This window comes from Molossus molossus, unplaced genomic scaffold (genome assembly GCF_014108415.1).
Source record: "Molossus molossus isolate mMolMol1 unplaced genomic scaffold, mMolMol1.p scaffold_m16_p_11, whole genome shotgun sequence".
NCBI lineage: Eukaryota > Metazoa > Chordata > Mammalia > Chiroptera > Molossidae > Molossus > Molossus molossus.
This window is the reverse complement of record NW_023425346.1, coordinates 4,679,723-4,700,727: the sequence shown is the minus strand read 5'-3', so window position 1 is coordinate 4,700,727 and position 21,005 is coordinate 4,679,723. Positions and strand designations below refer to the sequence as shown.

General features: G+C 44.1%; 1 protein-coding gene across 2 annotated transcripts in view; it reads right to left on the bottom strand.

Moving 5' to 3' along the window:
• The window catches only part of CNTNAP5 (contactin associated protein family member 5), an 883,849-nt gene that overhangs the window by 679,023 nt on the left and 183,821 nt on the right, over positions 1 to 21,005 (bottom strand). For both annotated transcript variants that reach the window (XM_036254192.1, XM_036254193.1), the window contains exon 3: positions 965 to 1,158. In XM_036254192.1, the coding sequence (XP_036110085.1) occupies positions 965 to 1,158 (194 nt within the window). The remainder of the gene's footprint in view (positions 1 to 964; positions 1,159 to 21,005) is intronic.

The following is a 21,005-nucleotide window of genomic DNA, read 5'->3' as shown; positions in this document are numbered from 1 at the left end:
AACTAGGCAGAGTCTGAAAAGGAAAGATGATGCCATCAGTTTCCAAATCTTCGCTTTTATGTATATGTAGGAAAAAATACACATTTGGTGATATTTTATTTTTATTTTTAATTGATTTTGGAGAGAGAGGAAGGGAGAAGGGGAGAGAGAGAGAAACATCGATGAGAGAGAACATCAACTGGCCGCCTCCTGCACGCCCCCCACTGGGGCTCAGGCCCACGACCTGGGCATGTGTCCTGACCAGGAATCGAACCAGCGACCTCTTGGTGCAGGGTCGACGCTCAACCACTGAGCCACAGCGGCCGGCCATTTGGTGGTGTTTTAAACCAAAGTGACATAAACTGACATAAACCGGGGCGCCGCCGCCCCAGGCTCTGCCTCTGCCCCTGTCCTCACCTCCTGGGTGGGGGCCTGCCTGGCGAAGCCCAGAGTGTGGGCCTCTTCTCCACCACAAGCTGAAGATTGTTTACAAAGGCAGAATAATTTTAAATTTAAAATGTTTTGTTTGTTTGTTTGGATTTTGAACCTCGTCACTTGGTTTCTGATCTTGGATAAAGGCCGTGGGGTGCAGGGACTCTAACGTCACAAGAGACTGCAGGTTTCCATCCCCAGATTCACAAACCACCACTTGGGACCAGCGACACCACGGTCACAGGTCACATCCTCAACAACAATCACATTCCGATGATGCATTTCTGTTTTTATAGGTAAAAGACACGAGGCTCTGTCAGTGAATTACCCACGTTCCCAGAAAGGCAGGAACACTGAGAGTTTTGCTGCGGACACCTGAATTTCCCCAGGCCTGGAGCCACGCTGGGACGGGCCTTGTATGCAGCCTAATTACGTCCGAGCGCGCTCAACAGCGTCATGCTGAACCCGCACTCCGGCCGCAGAAGAACGACGGACAAGGTCCCTGTCACCATTCCCACCGCTCCGTTTAGTCATCGAGGAGAAAAGGTCCTACCCAGACGCTGTCTTCTCGTTGGTGCTGCTTCCAGTTGTGTCCTGTGTCACTGAACATGAGGCTGTAGCTTGTCACCCAGTCGGAGCTCCCGTATCTTCCCTGCGTGGCCACCGCTGTGACCTCCACTCTGCTCCCCAGGTCCATCTGGAGCCACTGCCGAGCATCGGAGTCTTCTGGGGACCACCCGCCGGTGCCTGGAGAGGATCACAGAGCTGTGGTGACATTTCCGACAGCCGCGCGTTCATCCCCAGAGACACGGCACAGTGCCACCAGGCGCCACCCCCATGCCCGGCTCTGTGCCTGATCCTCTGCCTCCTTCCTGGCCCAGCTGCCAGCCTCCCCACCAGCTAACGGCCTTTCCTGGAGTGAGGTGCATCTCAGATGCCACCTCCTCCACGATCCCTTCTCTCCTCCCTTTACAGTTTCCCTTCCAGGTGCAGTGGGATTCTCTGTACACCCTTCACCTTTAACATCTATATCCTCTGCCTCACTGACATCGCCTTCCTCCCTCCCTCCCTCGCTCTCTTCCTTCCTTCCTCCCTTCCCTTCCCTTCCTCCCTGCCCTGCCTCCTTCCCTCCTTCCCTTCCCTCCGTCCCTCCCTCCGTCCCTCCCTTCTTCCCTCCATCCCTCCCTTCTTCCCTCCGTCCCTCCCTTCTTCCCTCCTTCCTTTTTTCCTTTTATTCTTTCATCCCTGTCTCTCTTCTCTGTGCGTATCGCTTTCCAAATGTGTTCTTTGTGGAGAGCAGGGTTCTGCGGTGGGTGCAGAGATGCAAGGTCACAGACTGTGCCTTGGAGAGGCTCATGCTCCTCCATCCACCCGATGTGAATTGAGCACCAGAAGCATGCTGGGTGCTGAGGAAAGAGTCGTGCGAAGGATAGTGTAAGGGAGTGTGTAAGGCGGTATCTCGAGAGGTAGACACAGGTTCGGGAGGAGCACAGAAGACTGACTGAGTCACAGGTGACCAAGACGACGAAGGACAGTGAGTGTGGAGCTGCTTCCCAGGTAGACGAGGCAGGATAAGGACAGGGACACTTTGCAGAGGTCAGCCAGGGTCACGGGAAGGGCATGAGCACACCTCAGAGAGAAGTGAGAGCGTGCCACCTGCCTGGACCTGCACGGGACTCGGGTACTGGCACACAGGGACATCCTCACATGGAACTAAAGTCTTTGGACCCCAGAATTTTGATATTTGACACACTGGATGTTTGCAGATCAATATTAGCTCTTGCTTAGTTGGAAGACTTTGTTTAACTTTTCTGTCCTTATTTCAATGGGAATAAATAAAGTAACATTCATTTGTGCTGACCCCAGAGTTTATAAAACTTGTGAGCCCTGAGATGGCCCTGCACGATGCCCAATGGCACAGGGGAGGGGGGCAGGGATGCTCAGGGCATTTCTCCAGGAGCTCATTTACTTTTATTTAAAGAGGATTAGCAATGAGTACTATGTCACTGAAAATCATTTTAGTGATGCCACAGTCTACTTTCTTGCTATCTTTGGAGGAACCTATTGGGGTTCTCCTTGGTAACAGAGCCTCTGAGCCCCAGCTCCCTCTGCAGAGAGAGCCTCTCATCCTCCGATTGTGGATATGTAGACAAAGAGATGGAGGGCATGAGGCGGAACCCACGCTGGCCATAGGCCTGCAGTGCAAGTAAGCGTCCGTGTTCTCTCAATGAATAGCTGGTGCTATGGAGCTTTGGTTTGATGACGTATTTTCACTTCCTGAAAAGACTCAAATGCAAGAAAGGAAATAGGAAGAGTGTGCTCAGCACCACCGTGGACTGTTTCCTTCAGCGGTTTGCAGGGAGGGCGTGAGCACAGGGCACACATTGCTGACATTCACGGGTGCCCATCTCTGCGCTGGCAGGACTGCAGTGCACGAGGTTCAATTGCACGTTCCAGCTCTCCTGCTATTAGAGATCTGGCCACAGGGACACGTCCTCTCTGAAAAAAGTGTGAGTGGAGCCTTGGCCGGTTGCTCAACTGGTTGGAGTGTTGTCCCATGCACCGAAAAGGATGCAGATTCGATCCCTGGTCAGGGCCTGAATGACAGGCAGCTGATCGATGTTTCTCTCACATATTGATGCTTTTCTTTCTCTCTCCCCCTTCCTCTCTCTCTAAATGCAACAAAATCATATCCTGGGGTAAGAAGTTTTAAAAAAGAAAGAACACTATGAGTGGAAGAAAGGTGTGCCCGTGCAGGCCAGCGGGCCCCTCTCCCATCTGCGTTCCCCCCACCTCTGATGAGTGCCACTGACAACGGTCCTCGGTGATGGCAGGGATCCCGGGTTCCAGCATCAGCCCTGGACACCTGCCCTGACCTCTAATACCTGGAGTATGAACTAAAGAGCCATTGAGCGCGAGCCTTTGCTCGCAGGCTGGGATCTTCGACGCTGCGGGGAAGCCTCTTAATGCACAGACACACCCTGCGAAGCAAACACATAATCCCCGCAACGCAGGGGAGGAGCCTGAGGTGCAGCACGTCTGGAGCACCTGCACTCAGGATTCGAGCACAGCTATTTGAGCCTGCTATGTGACAGACGGAAAAGAGGGGGTTCTGAGAACCCAGAAGATGACTGGTGAGTAAAGGTAAGGGGAGGCCTTCGAGGAGCCAGATCCGCAAGCACATTTCGTTACTCAGCTCTGCCTTCCTCTGCAGGTACCCGGTCTCCGGCCCACACCCCACCTCTCAAACCTGGCTTAGGGAGGAGAAGGTTTTACATTTGCAAGAAATCTAAAATTACCCTGAACCTGCTCTTTGCTTCCACTTTGCCTTTCCACTTCAAGAGGCCCTTTCTTCTTAAGTGACAGGAAGCAAAGGTGTGTAAACCACACCATCGCCACAATGTTAAAACATGATAGAGACACATCTGCACGGTGCATTCTTCGGAGGGGCGAAGACTTCTTGGCCACGGCTCTTCTGCCTGTTGCATGGGGCCTGCTTTCTATCATCAGCATGTCGTTCTTTGATACACTGAGATCTCATTAGTCGTATTTACATGGTTTACTGCACAGAGTACATGTATCCGTTTCACAGCTGGTGGAACGATATAGGGCTCATGCCCGTTTGTGAGACTCCTCAAACTTTAACTGTTTCTCTTTTACCCCCAATAATCCACAACTAGGCTCCCTAGTTATGCCTCAGAGTTTTCCCTTCACTTATTCTAATTATTCTTCTTATAGGCATGAATGATAAAACTTATGTTGAGGATGAAACATAGAAACAAACAACAAAAAATGACAAGGAATTCGCCACACCACCTTGAAAGTATATCACAAAAGATGGACCAAAACAAACCAACAAAAAGGGGGAGAATTGATGCCTAAACAAACATTTCTTCAAATTTGTCCAACGGAAAAAAATCTCAGCTCCCTTTTGCCCACAGTACAAACCTTAGTTTCTTAATCCCCCTGAAATTAAGCCAAGGAATTGTTGCTGCTAGCATTCATTAACACATCAAGGATTATCCAAGCCCGGAGCCTCTGCCTCAGCTTTTAATTGGAGGGACTCTCTCTAGGTGACAAGTGCCAAGGACTCCTCCCCTACTGTTTGAGGTGCTCTCTGTGCCACAGCTAATAGGACCAACACCCAGGGTCGCCATGGTTGCTATGGCAAATATTGTGTTCCTTCTTCAGAACAATAAATGTGTTTTCACAAATGATGAGAGTAACCCGAAGATACTGTTTGCATTTTCTCTAAAGACACACCATAGCCAGGCTAGCTTTCTGCTTCTGAATTATTCTCTAGATTGAAGGTGTAACATACACAGATACCTGTGTTTGGCAAGTTAAAGGTGTTAACAAGGACGGTGCCCGCTGTAACTGTGGCTGTGGCATCAGTGGCTGTGGTATCAGTTACTATTAACTGCAATTCCCATAAATCCTGTGTTTAAACTCAGAGGAATTTAATGGAAATGTAAAGAACCATTTTAATTTTAAAAGAAAAGTAACCTCCCCTTAGATTTTTGCAGCGTCTAGAGCGTTTCAATAGTCCTGAAACATGGGACACTGAGTGATTTGGAGGCATTATCTAGTGCATAGCTAGCAGACCCCAAGCACCATGCTCTTCACATTACATTATTGGACTTTGGGAAAAAATGGGAAGAGGAGATGGTGCACTGAAAACCAGGAGACCTGGTTCCAGCTGTACTCCAGAGGTTAGATGATACGAGAGATTCTCAAAGGTGCTAAACCATCGGAAACACCTAGAGAGCTTGTGAAGACCACACTCGCAAATGCCTGGCCCTGGCCCTTGATAACTTATTCAGGGGCCTAACCTGAAAATCTGTATTTTTAGAAAGCTACTCATGATATGCCAAGTGGTTTGGGAAACACAAGATGAGATAGCTTCTTAGGTTTCAGTTTTATTTTTTTAATTCTTAGATATTGAGTTTATTTATTTATTTTTATTTTTCTTATTAGTTAATTTATTCATTTATTTTTGTTACAGATGTTTCTCCTTTTTCCCTCACAGATTCTCCCCTCCCTCTCCCTCCCCGCCCTGTCTCCAGCTTTGTTGTCCATGTCCATTGTTCATGCATACATGCATATAAGTTCTATGGTTTATCTCTCCCCCACAACCCTCTCTTCTAGGGATTGTCAGTCTGTACCCCACTTCCACGTCTCTGGGACTACCCCATTCCTCAGACTGTTATGTTCATTATATTCCACAAATACGTGGGATCATATGATACTTGTCTTTCTCTGTTTGGCTTGTGTTGCTTAAGATAATACTTTCCAGGTCCCTCCGTGTCATCTCAAAGGATAAGAGATCTTTCTTTCTTACAGCTGCATAGTACTCCACTGTGTATATGAACCACAGCTTTTTCATCCACTCACCTACTGATGGACATTTGGGCTGTTTCCAGATCTTAGCTATCGTAAATAGTGCTGCTATGAACATGGGGGTACATATATTCTTTCTAATTGGTGTTTCAGGCTTCTTAGGGTATATTCCTAGAAGTGGGATCACTGGGTCAAATGGAAGTTCAATTTTTAATTTTCTGAGGTAACACCATATTGTTTTCCATAGTGGCTGCACCAGTCTGCATTGCCACCAATAGGATACTGGAGTCCCCTTTTCTCCACACCCTCAACAACACTTGTTCTTTGATGATGGCGGCCATTCTGACAGGTGTGAGGTGATACCTCATTGTTGTTTTAATTTGCATCTCTCTGATGATTAGTGATGTTGAACATTTCTTCATATGTCTCTTAGCCACTTATAGCTGTTTGGAGAGGTATCTATTTATTTCCTCTGCCCATTTTTTAATTGGGTTCTTTGTCTTCCTTTTGTTGAGTTGCATGAGCACTCTATATATATTGGAAATTAACCCCTTATCTGATATATCATTGGCAATTATGCTCTCCCATACAGTGGGCTGCCTTTCCATTTTGATGATTGTGTCTTTTGCTGTGCAGAAGCTTTTGAATTTGATGTAGTGCCATGTGATCATTTCCTTCTTTGTTTCTGTTGCCTTAGGTGATGTATCTGAATATTCTGCTGCATATGATGTCTGAAATTTTGTTGCCTATAGTTTTTGTAAGATTTTTATGGATTCATGAGTCACATTTAAGTCTTTTATCCATTTTGAGTTTATTCTTGTGTATTATGTAAGTTGATGGTCTCATTTTATTTTTTTGCATGTAGCTGTTCAATTTTCCCAACACCATTTATTAAAGAGACTGTCTTTACTCCACTGTATGCTCTTGTCACCTTTGTCAAATATTGAGCATATTGCCTTGAGTCCCTTTCTGGGTTCTCTGTTCTGTTCCACTGGTCTATATGCCTGTTCTTGTGCCAGTACCAGGCTGTTTTCATTACAGTGGCTTTGTAGTATAACCTGAAATTTGGTAATGTGATCCCTTCAACTTTGTTCTTCTTTTTCAAGATTGCTGTGGCTATTCGAGGTCTTTTTTGGTTCCATATGAACTTGTGAAATATTTGTTCTAATTCTGTGAAGTTTGTTTTTGGTATTTTGATGGGGATTGCATTGAATCTATAGATTGCTTTGGGAAATATGGACATTTTAATGATGTTAATTCTTCTAATCCATGAACAAGGTATGTGCTTCCACTTTTTTATATCTTCCTCTATTTCTTTTATCAATGACCTGTGGTTTTCTGCAAATAGGTCCTTTATTTCTTTGGCTAAGTTTATTCCTAGGTATCTTATTTTATTTTATGTTTTTTTGCCACAATGGTAAATGGGATTTTTTTTTTTTAGTTTCTCTTTCTGTGAGTTCATCATTGGTATATAAGAATGCCTTTGATTTATTGACGTTAATTTTGTATCCTGCTACTTTGCCCAATTTCTTTATTAAGTCTAGTAAATTTTTGATGGAATCTTTGAGGTCTTCTACATATAGTATCATGTCATCTGTGAATAATGACAGTTTCACTTCCTCCTTTTCAATTTGGATCCCTTTTCTTTTTCTTCCAGTCTGATTGCTGTGGCTAAGACTTCCAAGTACTATATTAAATAAGAGTGGCAAAAGTGGGTCTCCTTGTCTTGTTCCTGTTCTTAAGGGAAATGCTTTTCATTTTTGCTGGATGTAGGTCTTTCATATATGGCCTTTATTATGTCAAGATATGATCTCTCTATTTCCACATTGCTGAGGGTTTTTATCAGAAATGGGTGCTGTGTTTTGTCTAATGCTTTTTCAGCGTCTATTGATGTGATCATATGATTTTATTTTTCATTTTGTTTATGTGGTGTATCACATTTGTTGATTTGTGAATATTGTACCATTTTTGCATCTCTGGAATGAATCCCACTTGGTCATGGTGAATAATTTTTTGATGTATCGCTGGATTTGATTTGCTAGTATTTAGTTTAGAATTTTGGCATCTATGTTCATCAGGGATAGTGGTCTGTAGTTTTCTTTCTTTGTAGTGGCTTTTTCTGGTTTTGGAATTGAAATTTTGCTGCCCTCATAAAACAAGTTTGGAAGTCTTCCTTTTTTTTGAATTTTTTGAAATAGTTTGAGGAGAATGGGTATTAGTTCTTCTTTGAATGTTTGGTAAAATTCCCCCGTGGAGTCATCCAGGCCTGGGCTTTTGTTTGCTGGGAGAGTCTTGATTACATCTTCAATTTCTTTTGATGTTATTGGTCTGTTCAAGTTCTCTATCTCTGCCAGTTCAGTTTTGGGAGATTATGTGTTTCTACAAATATGTCCATTTTGCTTAGGTTGTCGAATTTGTTGCCGTATAATTGTTCATAATATCTGTTAACAATTCTTTGTATTTCTGTGGTGTCAGTTATTATTTCTCCTCTTTTATTTCTGATTTTGTGTATTCGGGTTCTCTTTCTTTGTTTCTTGGTGAGTCTAGATAAGGGTCCATCAATCTTGTTTACCTTTTCAAAGAAACTGCTCTTTGTTTCATTGATCCTTTGAATTGTTTTTTTGGTATCTATGTCATTTATTTCTGCTCTGATCTTTACTATTTCTTTTCTTCTACTAGCTATGGGGTTTCATTTTTGTTTGCTTTCTAGTTATGTAAGTTGTGAGGTTAGAAAGGCTATTAGAAAATGGTCTTGCTTCTTGAGATAGGCCTGTAGTGCTATGAACTTCCCTCTCAGAACTGCTTTTACTGCATCCCATAGATTTTATGTTGATGTGTGTTCATTTTCATTGGTTTCTAGGAAGTTTTTAATTTCTTCCTTGATCTCCATGGTATCCCACTCATTGTTCAATAACATGCTATTTAGCCTCCATGTTTTTAAATGTCTTTGCATGTTCTTGTTGCAATTGATTTCTAGTTTCATGTCATTGTGATCTGAGAAGATGCTTGATATGATTTCAGTCTTCTTGAACTTGTAGAGAGTTAGTTTGTGGCCTAACATGTGGTCTATCTTTGAGAATGTCCCATGTGCACTTTTGAAGAATGTGAATTCTCTAGTTTTGCGGTGTAATTCTCTGTAGATATCTGTTAAATCCATTTGATCTAGTGCTTTATTTAGAGTCTGTGTTTCTTTGTTAATTTTTTGTCTATAAGATCTCTCCAGTGATGTCAGCGGGGTCTTGAAGTCCCCTGCTATGATTGTATTGCTGTTGATTTCTCCTTTGAAGTTCTCCAAAAGATTTTTAATATATGTTGGTGCTCCTAAATTGGGTGCATAGATGTTTACCAAGGTTATGTCTTCCTGTTGGATAGATCCTTTCAATATTATGTAGTGGCCTTTGTCTCTAGTTATGGCCTTCTTTTTCAAATCTACTTTATCAGATATGAGTATTGCTACCCCAGCTTTTTTTGCTGTTTGTTTGCTTAAAATATTTTTTTCCATCCCTTCACTTTTAACCTATGCGAGTCTTTTGTTGTGAGGTGGGTCTTTTTTTTTTTTTTTTTTTTTTAAATCCTCATCAGAGGACATTTTTCCATTTTTTGTACAGACAGAGTGGGAGGGGAGAGAGAGGAAGAGAGAGAGAGGGAAACATCGATGTGAAAGGGACACATTGAGTGGCTGCCACCCGCACAACCAACCAGGGCCGGGGACAAACTGCAACCGAGGTACATGCCCTTAGCGGGAACCGAACCCGGGTCTCTCCGGACCACAGGTGGACGCTCTACCCACTGAGCCAAACCGGCCAGGGCGTGAGGTAGGTCTCTTGTAAACAACATATATGTGAGTCATGCTTTCTTATCCAGTCAGCTACTCTGTGTCTTTATATAGGAGCATTCAAACTATTCACATTTAAGGTGATAATTGATATGTACTTATTTATTGCCATTTTTGTTTAGTGTGGTTCTATTTTTTTCCGGTTTCTTCTACTAATTAGAGCAGTCCTTTTAGCATAACTTGCAGTGCTGATTTGGTGTTAACATATTTCCTTAGCCTTTTGTTTTGTCTAGGAAGCTCTTTATTTGACCTTCTATTTTGATTGATAGCCTTGCTGGGTACAGTAGTCTTGGATTCAGGTCCTTGTTTTTCATGACCTTGATTACTTCATGCCACTCCTTCCTGGCCTGTAGTGTTTCTGTTGAGAAGTCAGCTGAGAGTTTATGGGGTTTCCTTTGTAGGTAACCAGTTGCTTATCTCTTACTGCCTTTATGATTCTCTGTTTGTCTTTAATTTTTGGCATTTTAATTATTATGTGTCTTGGTGTGGGCCAGTTTGGGTTCTTCTTACTTGGGGCTCTCTGTGCTTCTTGAACTTGAATGCCTTCTTCTTTCACCAAGTTAGAAATGTTTTCTGTCACTGTTTCTTCAAATATATTTGCTGAGGATTCAGTTCTAATGTTTGACTGACAAGTATTTAAATACACACACACACACACACACACACACACACACACGTCCAAATTAATTAAATACAACATACTGTTTCCCATGTTTGTAAAACAAACAAAAAATAATGATATGATATTGCTTCTGGTTCTAAAGATGGACACTCAGCTTCAGTTTTATGCCCAATCCCCCAAACCCAACATGGATGGATACTTACAGTCAGAATTACAATTGCCAAAGGGATCTGAAGATTAGGGGATTCAGAAATACTCATGTTTCCTCTTGTGTGGACAGTTTTTTTCACTCCAAATTAACCCTTGGCTCCTTCTCACCATCTCCCTCCCTCATGCCCTTGGAGAGTCCATTCCTGCACACCACTAGCTAACAGTCTGTGCTCAGATCTCAGCACTACCCTACACACTTGGCCAGCATCAACTTATTTATCACCACAGCAGCTCTTCATGCTAGGTATTATTATTATCCTTATTTCACAGGTGGGGAAACTGAAGCCAGAATGACCTCAGTTGCTAAGACCACATATCTAGTAAGTACAGAGTAGGGGATTCAAACACAAAAACCAGGACCCAGGAGCCCAAGCTCCTGACTACTCATTGGCACAGTCTCTGAACAGCGAGGACAGACCACCTTCCTCCTCTTTGTCTCCCCCCTGTTTGCAATTCCCACTGGAACCACAGTCCACATTTCAAACTTTGTTTACTATCTCACTCGATCCTCATAGCCATCAGTAATAATATGTTTGATTTCCATGCACCCAAGAATCCAGCCCCATGAAGGACAAATGGGCTCATCCAGGCTGCCCAGAGAGTCTGGTCTCCAACCCAGGTCTTCTCATTGCTCGTTCCTGCCTCAACTTTTCATCAGAAACCAGTGTCTTAATGCAGCAGAAAATGAGTCATATGGAGAATTCTAAGGACTGTTTAAAGTCAAGAGACCCAGGTCTCCTGATACTCAGTTCTCTGTCCAGCCCTCTCCACGGCAATGCTTATTCCAACGTCACAAGCCAGGGCCACCAATAAGCATGAAACAAAATAACTGTCTAAAACACAGAAATTCCTTTTCTATACTCATTTCCACATCTAACTCAGAAAGGGAAATGCAAATTGATTGAACTCACACACTGGAAATGGGCACAGAGCGAATTACAAGCAGGTCTCTGCTAAGCAATATTTCACAACTATCACTCAAACACAGTTCATTTAGTACAAGTCCAACAGGAGCTGAGAGTCACAAATAACATTTTCACATCTAATCTGTTCGAAGTACACAGCCTGGCCATTTTTGAAAACCCCCAAACAGACACTATAGGGAACAGGTGTGTGCTCCCCCAGATGTACACAGAGCCCTAAAAGCTGCCAGCACCTTCTCACAAGTGGTAGGGATGTTGGGTTGAATTACAAGCCACATCTTTAATTATTAAACAGCCGGTGCCTCTGTAAGCAAAGTTTGAAATTTTTCAGGCACAAACTACCTAGTGATGTTAATGAGAGGGTCCCCATAAATATTTAACGTCACACAGTATGGGGAAGAGTAATAACATTCACAAGCCCACTTGCAATGCTCAGACGCCTCCTTGCACTTCTACTCGAGTGAGTGTGATTACCACCCGTTTGTAAGAGGGCCTGTGGCTGGGCAGGAATTCTGGGTCTGGGAAGTGCCTGGCTGGCATGCTTGTGCTACTAGGCAGGTGCAGCAGGACCTGGGCATTGCACTCTGTCCTGCCAGGGTTCCGACAGTCATTCTGCAAACTTATTTAGGACTAATGAGCCTCCTGAGGGGAAGGGAAATAGGAACTTGACTCAATGGCCTGTGAGTTTCCAAAGAGATAAAGCTGATAGGACAATGGATGGCCCTACGTGAGGCCTGTGTGCAGGAAAGGACAAAGGCGCTCATAAGAGGAAATTCGCGTAAGGGAGCAACATGCCTGCATCTGACTTAGACCATAATTAATCATAATTAAGGCTGACTCAAGAACATGGGTGGGGGTGGCTCTCTGTGTGAGACTGTTTGGATTCCCAGAAGGCAAGTATGACACATGACTTTGAATGTAAGTAGTTTATTCAGGAATTGACCCCCAGAAGTCACGGGAAGGCAATGGAGATGAGACAGGGATAAAAGAGAGCCAGTCCATGGCTCATCAACTAGTCAGCCGTTCCTAAGGGTGAGCCAGTCCTGTAGGGTAGGCTGCATCTTAGGGCTGCACCAGAGCAGGGGATCCATGGCTGCAACAGCGGTGCCGGGCATGGGCTCAAGACTGCTGGAGAGCAGGGCAGTGCTCACAGCACAAGAGAAAGCCCTTGGCAGACAGGCCAGACGACTGCTGTGGTTGGAAGCGGCTCTGTGGGAGACGCCCTCAGCATCCCATTCAGATCCCCTTTACAGGGCGGCTTTATCCCCTGCTGTGGGGGGTGGTGGACAACTAGAACTGTCTGCATCGCCTCCAGAGCCTTGCCTTTGGCCAAACAGAAGCCTTCCCACCTGGGAAGGTACCTTCCTGTCCCTACCTCAGCCAGTGGTCTCAAGGCATGACTGATATTTATGGTGCAACCTGTGGTTCAGCATTTTCTTCTGGAATCTGAAGGAAAGTGGACAGTAGCGGAGACCACACTTCCTGGTAGCTTTCCCCCTTCCTTCCTTCACAGCCTGTCTCCAGAGATCACAGCTCCATGGATACTTGAACAGGAGTCCCATCTTAACCCAGCTTCTGAGATGCTGTCGTTGCACTAAAGTGACGTCTGATGGATATGAGCACCAGCAGCTTCTGGCACAGTGTGAGGACCGGTCACACACCTGTGTGTCTCTGTGCTCATAGGAGAGAGCTGCACTATTACTCTGAAGAGCTCGTTGCCCAGACAGTGTTGTTGTGGTAGCCTACAACAAGAATCTCCCCTTGTGATGAGTGAGTTCTAAGGTTCTCAGGGATCAGAGAAGAACATCTGGCAGCACATTTCACAGTGTGAGTTACACAGGAAGCCAAGGAAATTATTAGGAGTGCTCTTGGGCGTAGAGACTTTGAGACCTGTCCCAAGGAGGACACCTCCAAAACATGCCCCTTGCAGACCAAGGGCAGACTCATCTATGCAAAAAGCACCAAGGCTTTTTATACACTTAGGTGAGAATGCCAGGTACCTACACTTGGAAGGACTCTAGAACTATGCTGTTCCATGTAGTAGTCACTAGTCACATGGGTCTACTTAATTTAAAATTAATGTAACTTACATGAAATGGGAAATTCAGCTCCTTACTCACTGTAGCCATATTTCAACAGCCATGGATAGCCGGAGGCTACCCTGTGAGACCCGGAGCTGTAGCCATGTCCAGCCCTGCAGGATTCGGTCGCCTTGCTGGTCTAGAACTTCCCCTGCGAAGTGCTGGCAGCCGAGCTCTATTTTAACACGCGAATCGATACAATCTACGCATCCAGTGCTCAGGCCTGGGCATTTCTCGTGGGTGATTTATTCCTGATTTAATGGGTATATAATTATTGAATTCCACCCATGAGTAAATCAGTGTAGAAGATTCAGCAGCAAAATGAGACACTCTTCTTATTTTTTAGCCATATGGGGGGCGGGGCGAGGGCGACCCTCCCAAGATCTTCGAAGAGAAGGCGGAAAAGTGAATTAGAAGTCAATTCAAACTGCAAATCTCACTGTGTTGGCATTACCAGTTAACAGTCTCCTCTGTGAGCACAGCTGAGCTCATCTGTGTACATCTGTCCTGGCTTCCTGGGCCAAGTGTGTGGAAAAGCTGGTGCCCCATCCGATCCGGTGCTGACTTTCTACTCTGTGACTGTTAAAATTGTTACTCTGCTTCTATACAAGTTATATAGTTAGTGTCTACTTTATCAAGGACCAAAGAAGATAACATTTGAAAACTAATTTCTTGACTATGGGCACAAAATAGTTTAATTGCATTACCCCAAAAGCTTCATTGTATATATATAATTTTTTAATGATTTAAACAGATCCCATGAGCACTTAAAAAAAAAATGTCTTTATTGATTTTAGAGAGAGGAAGAAGGAGAGAGAAAGAGAAATATCGATGAGAAAGAACATTGATTGGCCGCCTCCTGCATGCCCCCTACTGGGGATCGGGCCCACAACCTGGGTAGGTGTCCTGACTGGGAATCGAACCAGCAACCTCTTGCTGCATGGGTCACTGCTCAGCCACTGAGCCACACCGGCCAGGACACTGCAAATTTATATCAACTCTTGTTTTCTGGTTCCTGAGAGTCTGTTCTATGTTACCATTTTCACTTATGTTGGATACACTATTTCTTAGGTTATCTTTATAATGACATTTCCACAATGTCTGCATTGAAAATCATTTTCTACATGAATTGAATGAATCGATCGAGTAGATCCTCCTGAACAGCTACAGGTTAGACAAAGCAAGAGGGCCCACTCTGCCACACGCTGTTCAACACAGCTCTTTCCTCCTGCTTTGACGCTATGGAACACACAGGAGCAAACTGCCCATCACTGGGCACATATATGTCATTAACCATCCTGCTCTTAATGCCATTACTATCTTTGTAGGTGACAATGATTTAAGTGAATGCCGTGAACTGGTGAATAAAATCTTGTCTCTGCAAAATATGAGTGATATCGATGGTGATTCACGGAGCAAGTGCTCTAAGAGTGCCACACGGGGAAAGCATGCCTGCCTGGCCTTCAGGGGAGGGACTGGCTCTCAGGAGACATGTGAAGGCTGAATTACACAGCTTTTCTATCACTTTTGTGGTGCCAAATGTTGATGTTTAAAATTCTGACACATAATAGTATTAGTGAGCAAAGGTATTTGTATGATTTTCCCCTCTTCTCTTTTTTTTTTTTTTTTTTTTTATCCTCACCCGAGGACATTTTTCCATTTTTTGTACAGATAGAGTGGGAGGGAGAGAGAGGAAGGGAGAGAGAGAAACATTGACGTGAAGGGACACATCGAGTGGCTGCCACCCGCACGACCAACCAGGGCCGGGGACAAACTGCAACCGAAGTACGTGCCCTTAGCGGGAACTGAACCCGGGTCTCTCTGGACTGCAGGCCGACGCTCTAACCGCTGAGCCAAACCGGCCAGGGCTCCCCCTCTTCTCTTAACACCATTTGGTTTTGTGATTATTCTGGCTGAATAGACAGGGTCATCACATTGGATCTGTCTACATTTGAGGTGGGATCTCAAGGCTCATGTTCAATCATAGATTTCTATTCTGTATCTCTCTCTCACGCATATTTCATGCTCATCTCCCACTGCTCTGTGGCTGTCTTAGTAAGAGAAGATGCCTAGGACACTGTTTAAATATCTAGGTCAAGAACCATTTTTTTCCATAAGCATATTAGGTCACAGTATGATTTTAGGGGCACTGAGGAGGCATAGGTATCCATATCTTTCTCTTTCCCTTGATGCCTAAAAATTCAGTCTTTGTTATTAAAACATGAACAATGCTAGTAGAAATGCCACAATTACCTGACAGGGGTGACTATTATGCCAACAACATTTTTTACTCAGGTAAGATCTCAGATCAGCCCAGCCGGTGTGGCTCAGTGGTTGAGCATCAACCCATGTACCAAGAGGTCTCCAGTTCGATTCCCGGTCAGGATTTATGCCCAGGTTGTGGGCAAAATCCCTAGTGGGGGGCATGCAGGAGGGGGCCAATCGATGTTCTCTCTCATTGATGTTTCTATCTCTCTCTCCCTCTCCTTTCCTCTCTGTCTAAAATTATATATATATATATATATATATATATATATATATATATAATCTCAAATCAATGTGAATGCAGATGTTTGTTCATGTGGAGTAGAAAAAAATTGAATTAATTTAAATCCAGTCCTACCAATAATTAGCTGTGTATCTTTAGGTCAGTGACTTGACTCCACTGAGTCCATTTTCTCATCTTTAAAAATGTGAATAATACCAACTATCTTAGAATACTAACATAATGATAAAACTAGAGCTTAAGTTTCTAGTTTTTAGCACAGTTACTTATTCGTAATAACTCAGCCAACTTTGCTTTTTTCTGTAAACAATACTATAAACGAAGCCACTGGGAATATATTGTAAGAATCCAAAAACACCAATCAGAAAAAATATATGTACCCCTATGTTTATAGCAGCACTATTAACAATAGCCCAAGTGCCCATCAGTAGATGAGTGGATAAAAAAGCTGTGGTACATATACACAATGAAATACTATGCAGCTGTAAAAAAGAAGAAACGGTTACCCTTTTGGACAGCATGGATGGACCTGGAGAGTATTATGCTAACCATAGCAAGCCGGTCAGACAAAGGCAAATATCATATTATCTCCCTAATATGTGGAATTTAATGAAGAAAATAAACTGACAAACAAAATGGAAACAAAAGCATGGATACATGGAACAGACTGGCTGACACTGGAGGGGAGGTGGTTGGGGATGACTGGGTCAAGAAGGTGAAGGGACGAGCTAAGGAAAATATGTGCATACCCCATGGGCACAGATAATATTTTGGTTAAGGTCAAAGTAGGGGATGATTGGGTTGACTGTAAGTGAGCAAAGGGGCGGGGAGGGGAAGGGGGACAACTGCAATAATGTAAATATTAAAAATGTTTTAATAAATACATAAAATAAAAGCTAAGTTGAAAAGGGGTAGCTCAGAACAAGAGAAAATAAGTTATTAAACAAAGAAGCCAGGTGCTTTTATTTGTGGATATTTAAAAGAGAGCAGTCAGCAAATCCTATAAATATTCCTTTCCATCACCTATTTATTATTATTAAATAAATAAGTTATTGCATTACTGATTGTTCTCTTGATTAAACAAGTATGCCGTATATGAAGTAGAAAAATAAAATAAAATAAAAAATAAAATAAAATAAAATAAAATGAAGCCGGGGCAGTCATGAAGGAGGAACTACCTTGTACATCCTAGGTCTCAAATCTCTGGAATGCCAAGGCAGAATAACATTTGGACTGCATGCAAAGTAACATTGTGGCCCAAAGAACTATGTAACAATAATAAGAAAGCAGATAGTATGACTACTGGACTGAAAATTAAATACATTGTTTAGAATTAGTGTCACTCTTTTAGCTTGTCTGCACCAATAGAAAGGCCTTCCTTTTGTGGATGGCATGGTTCACTCTTTCTCATAAAATCCCTTTGCCTTTGTCTCCTAATGGGACACTATGTGGGCTTCTGCCTGAATCAGTGCTACAGGAATTGCTATTCTTTGACCTCAAATAAACAGTTGTTGCCTCTCAATTGGAAAGAACTTTTATTGTTAGATTGATACTTCCACCTCCCTGACCCTTGAGATCCACAGTAGAAGAAGATACAGGCGTATGAATTGGGAAAGCAGAGGGTTCAGGGATGCTCCAGAACAGTGCACCTCCAACTTGAATTTGCAAATGCAGGAGTTGCTGAAGCTCAGGTTCTGATCCAGCAGATCTGGGCAGAGGCCATGCTTCTGCATTCCTAAAAAGCCCCTGGGGGATGCTCATGTTTCCACTCAGCTTCTACAGCTCCAACAGTAAGGGAGAGTATACATAAGGCAATAGAAGAAAGCACAGGGCCTCATGCCTGACATCCCAGGGCAGCTAGGACAGTACAAAATAAAGACAAGGTGCTGAAAAGCTGGACAGAGCCCTTCAAACAGAGAGGAGGGAATCCGGTGACTATTTCTGTACACCACACTGTCTTTTAAAACAGATTAGAGTATATCCCTATCACATCTGGCTCCATCAATCCAGACGGGAGACATGCACTATTTTTTGCAAGCGGATGTTGGGGTGCTGCCCATGAAATCGGATCCTTGGGACTGTCACCTAGCTATCTGGAACGAGTCCCCAGACAACTACCATCAGGATAAATGTGAGAACTCTGATTCCTGCACTGTCCCCAGTGCGCAAAAAGGCTTCCTACGACCTTCGTGAGTCCTTGGCTGGGTGCAGTCAGTGCTGGCCAAGGGAGGAGAAGGTGCCATGGGTTCTGGCCCAAAGGGAAAGCGGAGTTTTAAGCCTCTTCATTAGCCGGTGAGCCCAGTAGGCTGAAAATGCCTTAACATAAAAAGTCAAATTCTCCATGGCAACCGATTGTCGTGCTACGAACACCTAATCTCAATTTACACAGGCAGGCATCTCAAAAATATATGGAGTGTGGAAGAAGAATTAACATTTCAAGGAATGAATGGTAAACATAAGTGTTTGTAAAACTATATTTGAGGGGGATGGGAAGGAAAAGTGAAAACCTCTCCTCTCCTGGGGCCCGAGATGACTGTTCCTATTTGCTTTTAATCATCTAAAGCAACTTAAAACCTTCCCCTTGCGCTCAGCAGGGTGAACCCACAGCTCCGCGGCTTCCGGCTGACAGAGAGCTTCTCGCAGCCCAGCGGGCTTTACTGCCCAGATCAGAAGCTTTCCTGCCACAAAACAAATCACATGTGACAAAGTCAGATCCCTGCTAAGCCACAACTGTACAGATCGACTTGGCGAGCTCAGTGAATGGTGATCTGGCATCCAGCTTCATCTGCTCTGTAGTTTTTTTTCTCCCAGAAGTAATTAGTTTTCTTTGTTGCTTTTCATGTCTTTGTGTGTGGATGAGACCGGGCTGAGGTCATTTGGAAGTGTGAGAACACCGGCTCCATCCGGCGAAGCCCTCCCGGGAGGAGGCCGCAGCGAGATGGCCCCACTGTGGGCATCACCGTCCTACGTCCTCCTGTTTCCCTGGATTGCCCGGACGCTGCGCACCATGCAAGTACCTGAGCTCAGGGGCTGCATCCCCTCGGAAAGGTGAGTTTGTCACTGACAGAGCTCATTGGACTTGTTTTACTCTGACTCTGAGGGTACCCATCAGCACATTCTTACATTCTTCTTCTCCACTTTTTATTTTTCATTTATTGATTTTAGAGAGAGAGAAAGTGAGAAGGAGAGAGAGAGAAACATTGATGAGGATGAGCAAGAACATTGATTGGCTGCCTCCTGCATGCTCCCCACTGGGGATCAGGCTTACAACATGGGCATGTGCCCTGACTGGGAATTGAACTGGCAACCTCTTGGTGCATGGGTCGATGCTCAACCACTGAGCCACACCGGCTGGACTTCGTGATCCCTGCTTGTGACATGACACACCAGCTGTGTGCACTTTCATCCTGGGAATAGGTCAGAGGGTGTGCAATCCGGAGCTCTGAGCACACACTGGAGGGGAAGTGATCCTCAGTCTCCAATGTTCAATGTGTGCCAAAGGTCTGCAGGTGTCCCTTGCTTTTGGGAAGGCTGCATGACACCACTTTGCGTTTACAATAGAGCTACACTAGTAGCTGTTGATGCCAATGGCAAGAAATCCACAGCGGATTTTTGCTTCACACCATTCATTCATGGTAATTGCTTCTTTCCTTTACACCATTGTGGCTTATGAAAGATTTCAAAGGAACACTCCTTCCGGGTGGTGGGGGAAACCTGTCTATGATTCCCAGGGGTTCCAGACATTTTACATTTAAATGATACCAAAGGACCTGCAGGGAAGTTCATCTTTGTGAAATAGTTCGGCAGTGATGAGTTGCCAGGGTGTCACTGAATACACTCAACTCCATCAAGGGGACTTTGTTTTATGGGAGTCAAGCATTTTGCAATTTGAATTTAATCTTGAGTGAAATACCAGGAAGTTCCTTCACAAGTGTGCAGGAGGCCAGATGACAGAGACATGAAGGAATTCATAAACTGCTGTGATAAGTGAGTGAATGCATGAAGGGTGTTAAGAGGAAACTATCTAAAACTTGGAGATCAAAAGACACTACAGTGTGTCCTTTCAATGTCATCTGGGGCCATTTTTTACAAGTTCACTCAACGATTATTTAAATATTTGTCACTTGGTTATACTTCTCAATGGTTGATTATACATTACATGTTGTGAAGTTACATGTTAACTTATGTTTGTACAATAGAAAAGACACCAAGATTATATTATCTTGTAAGATATGAACTGGCTTTGTATCTACCTAGAATCATTATTCTAAACTTTATCATTGTCCTCTCTGTGCAATGGCATTTTTTACCTGTGACACAGAGATAACAATGTAATCTGCATGGAGGGTAGCTGTGAGGATGGAGTTGATAGACCTTAAGGTCTCAGAACAGTGAGGGCTTATTATAGTGTTAAATAACATCAACCAATGGTCACTAGACCAGTGTAATAGCAACAGGGATCTCCAGCATGGGGTGTGGTGAGGAAGGAAATGTCATTCAGTGCAAACAGCTCAATTGTGATAAGCATGGCTGCAGAACAGAAGGGTTGGGAGACAGCTGATGAGTGCTACAGCTCAATTATGACATAGCATGGCCACGGCACAGTGCAGTTGAGAGCTGGCCCTCAGGCAAGGATGCTCTTCAGTGAGTCCCTCTCCCATTAGACAAATCTGCTCCCGTTCACTCCATTAAGACATCTTTGATGGTTCAACTGCAGCTGGTGAAACATCGTCTTCATTGTAAAAGGAAAGTGCTCTTCAGGAGCCGGAGAGAGCTGACCTATAGAAAGAGAAGTTCCTGCCCCAGGCCCTGACTGGTCTTTACTTCATGCAAATAGGGACTCCAAATCCTCCCACTTTGATTGGTCCCCAAAGCATTGCCCTGACTGGTCAGAGGGTGGCCACTCTGATTGGCCAATGAAGAATCTAATGTGGATACAACTATACAACTTCAACTGGATGGGGAACGTCTCAATTCTATTGACTGAAATGGGATTCAGGAACTCTTTTACAAGATTGGCTCAGACAGCAGGGACACGGTGTGGGCAGACAGGTCAGGGCAGGCGTCTCCCTGAAGT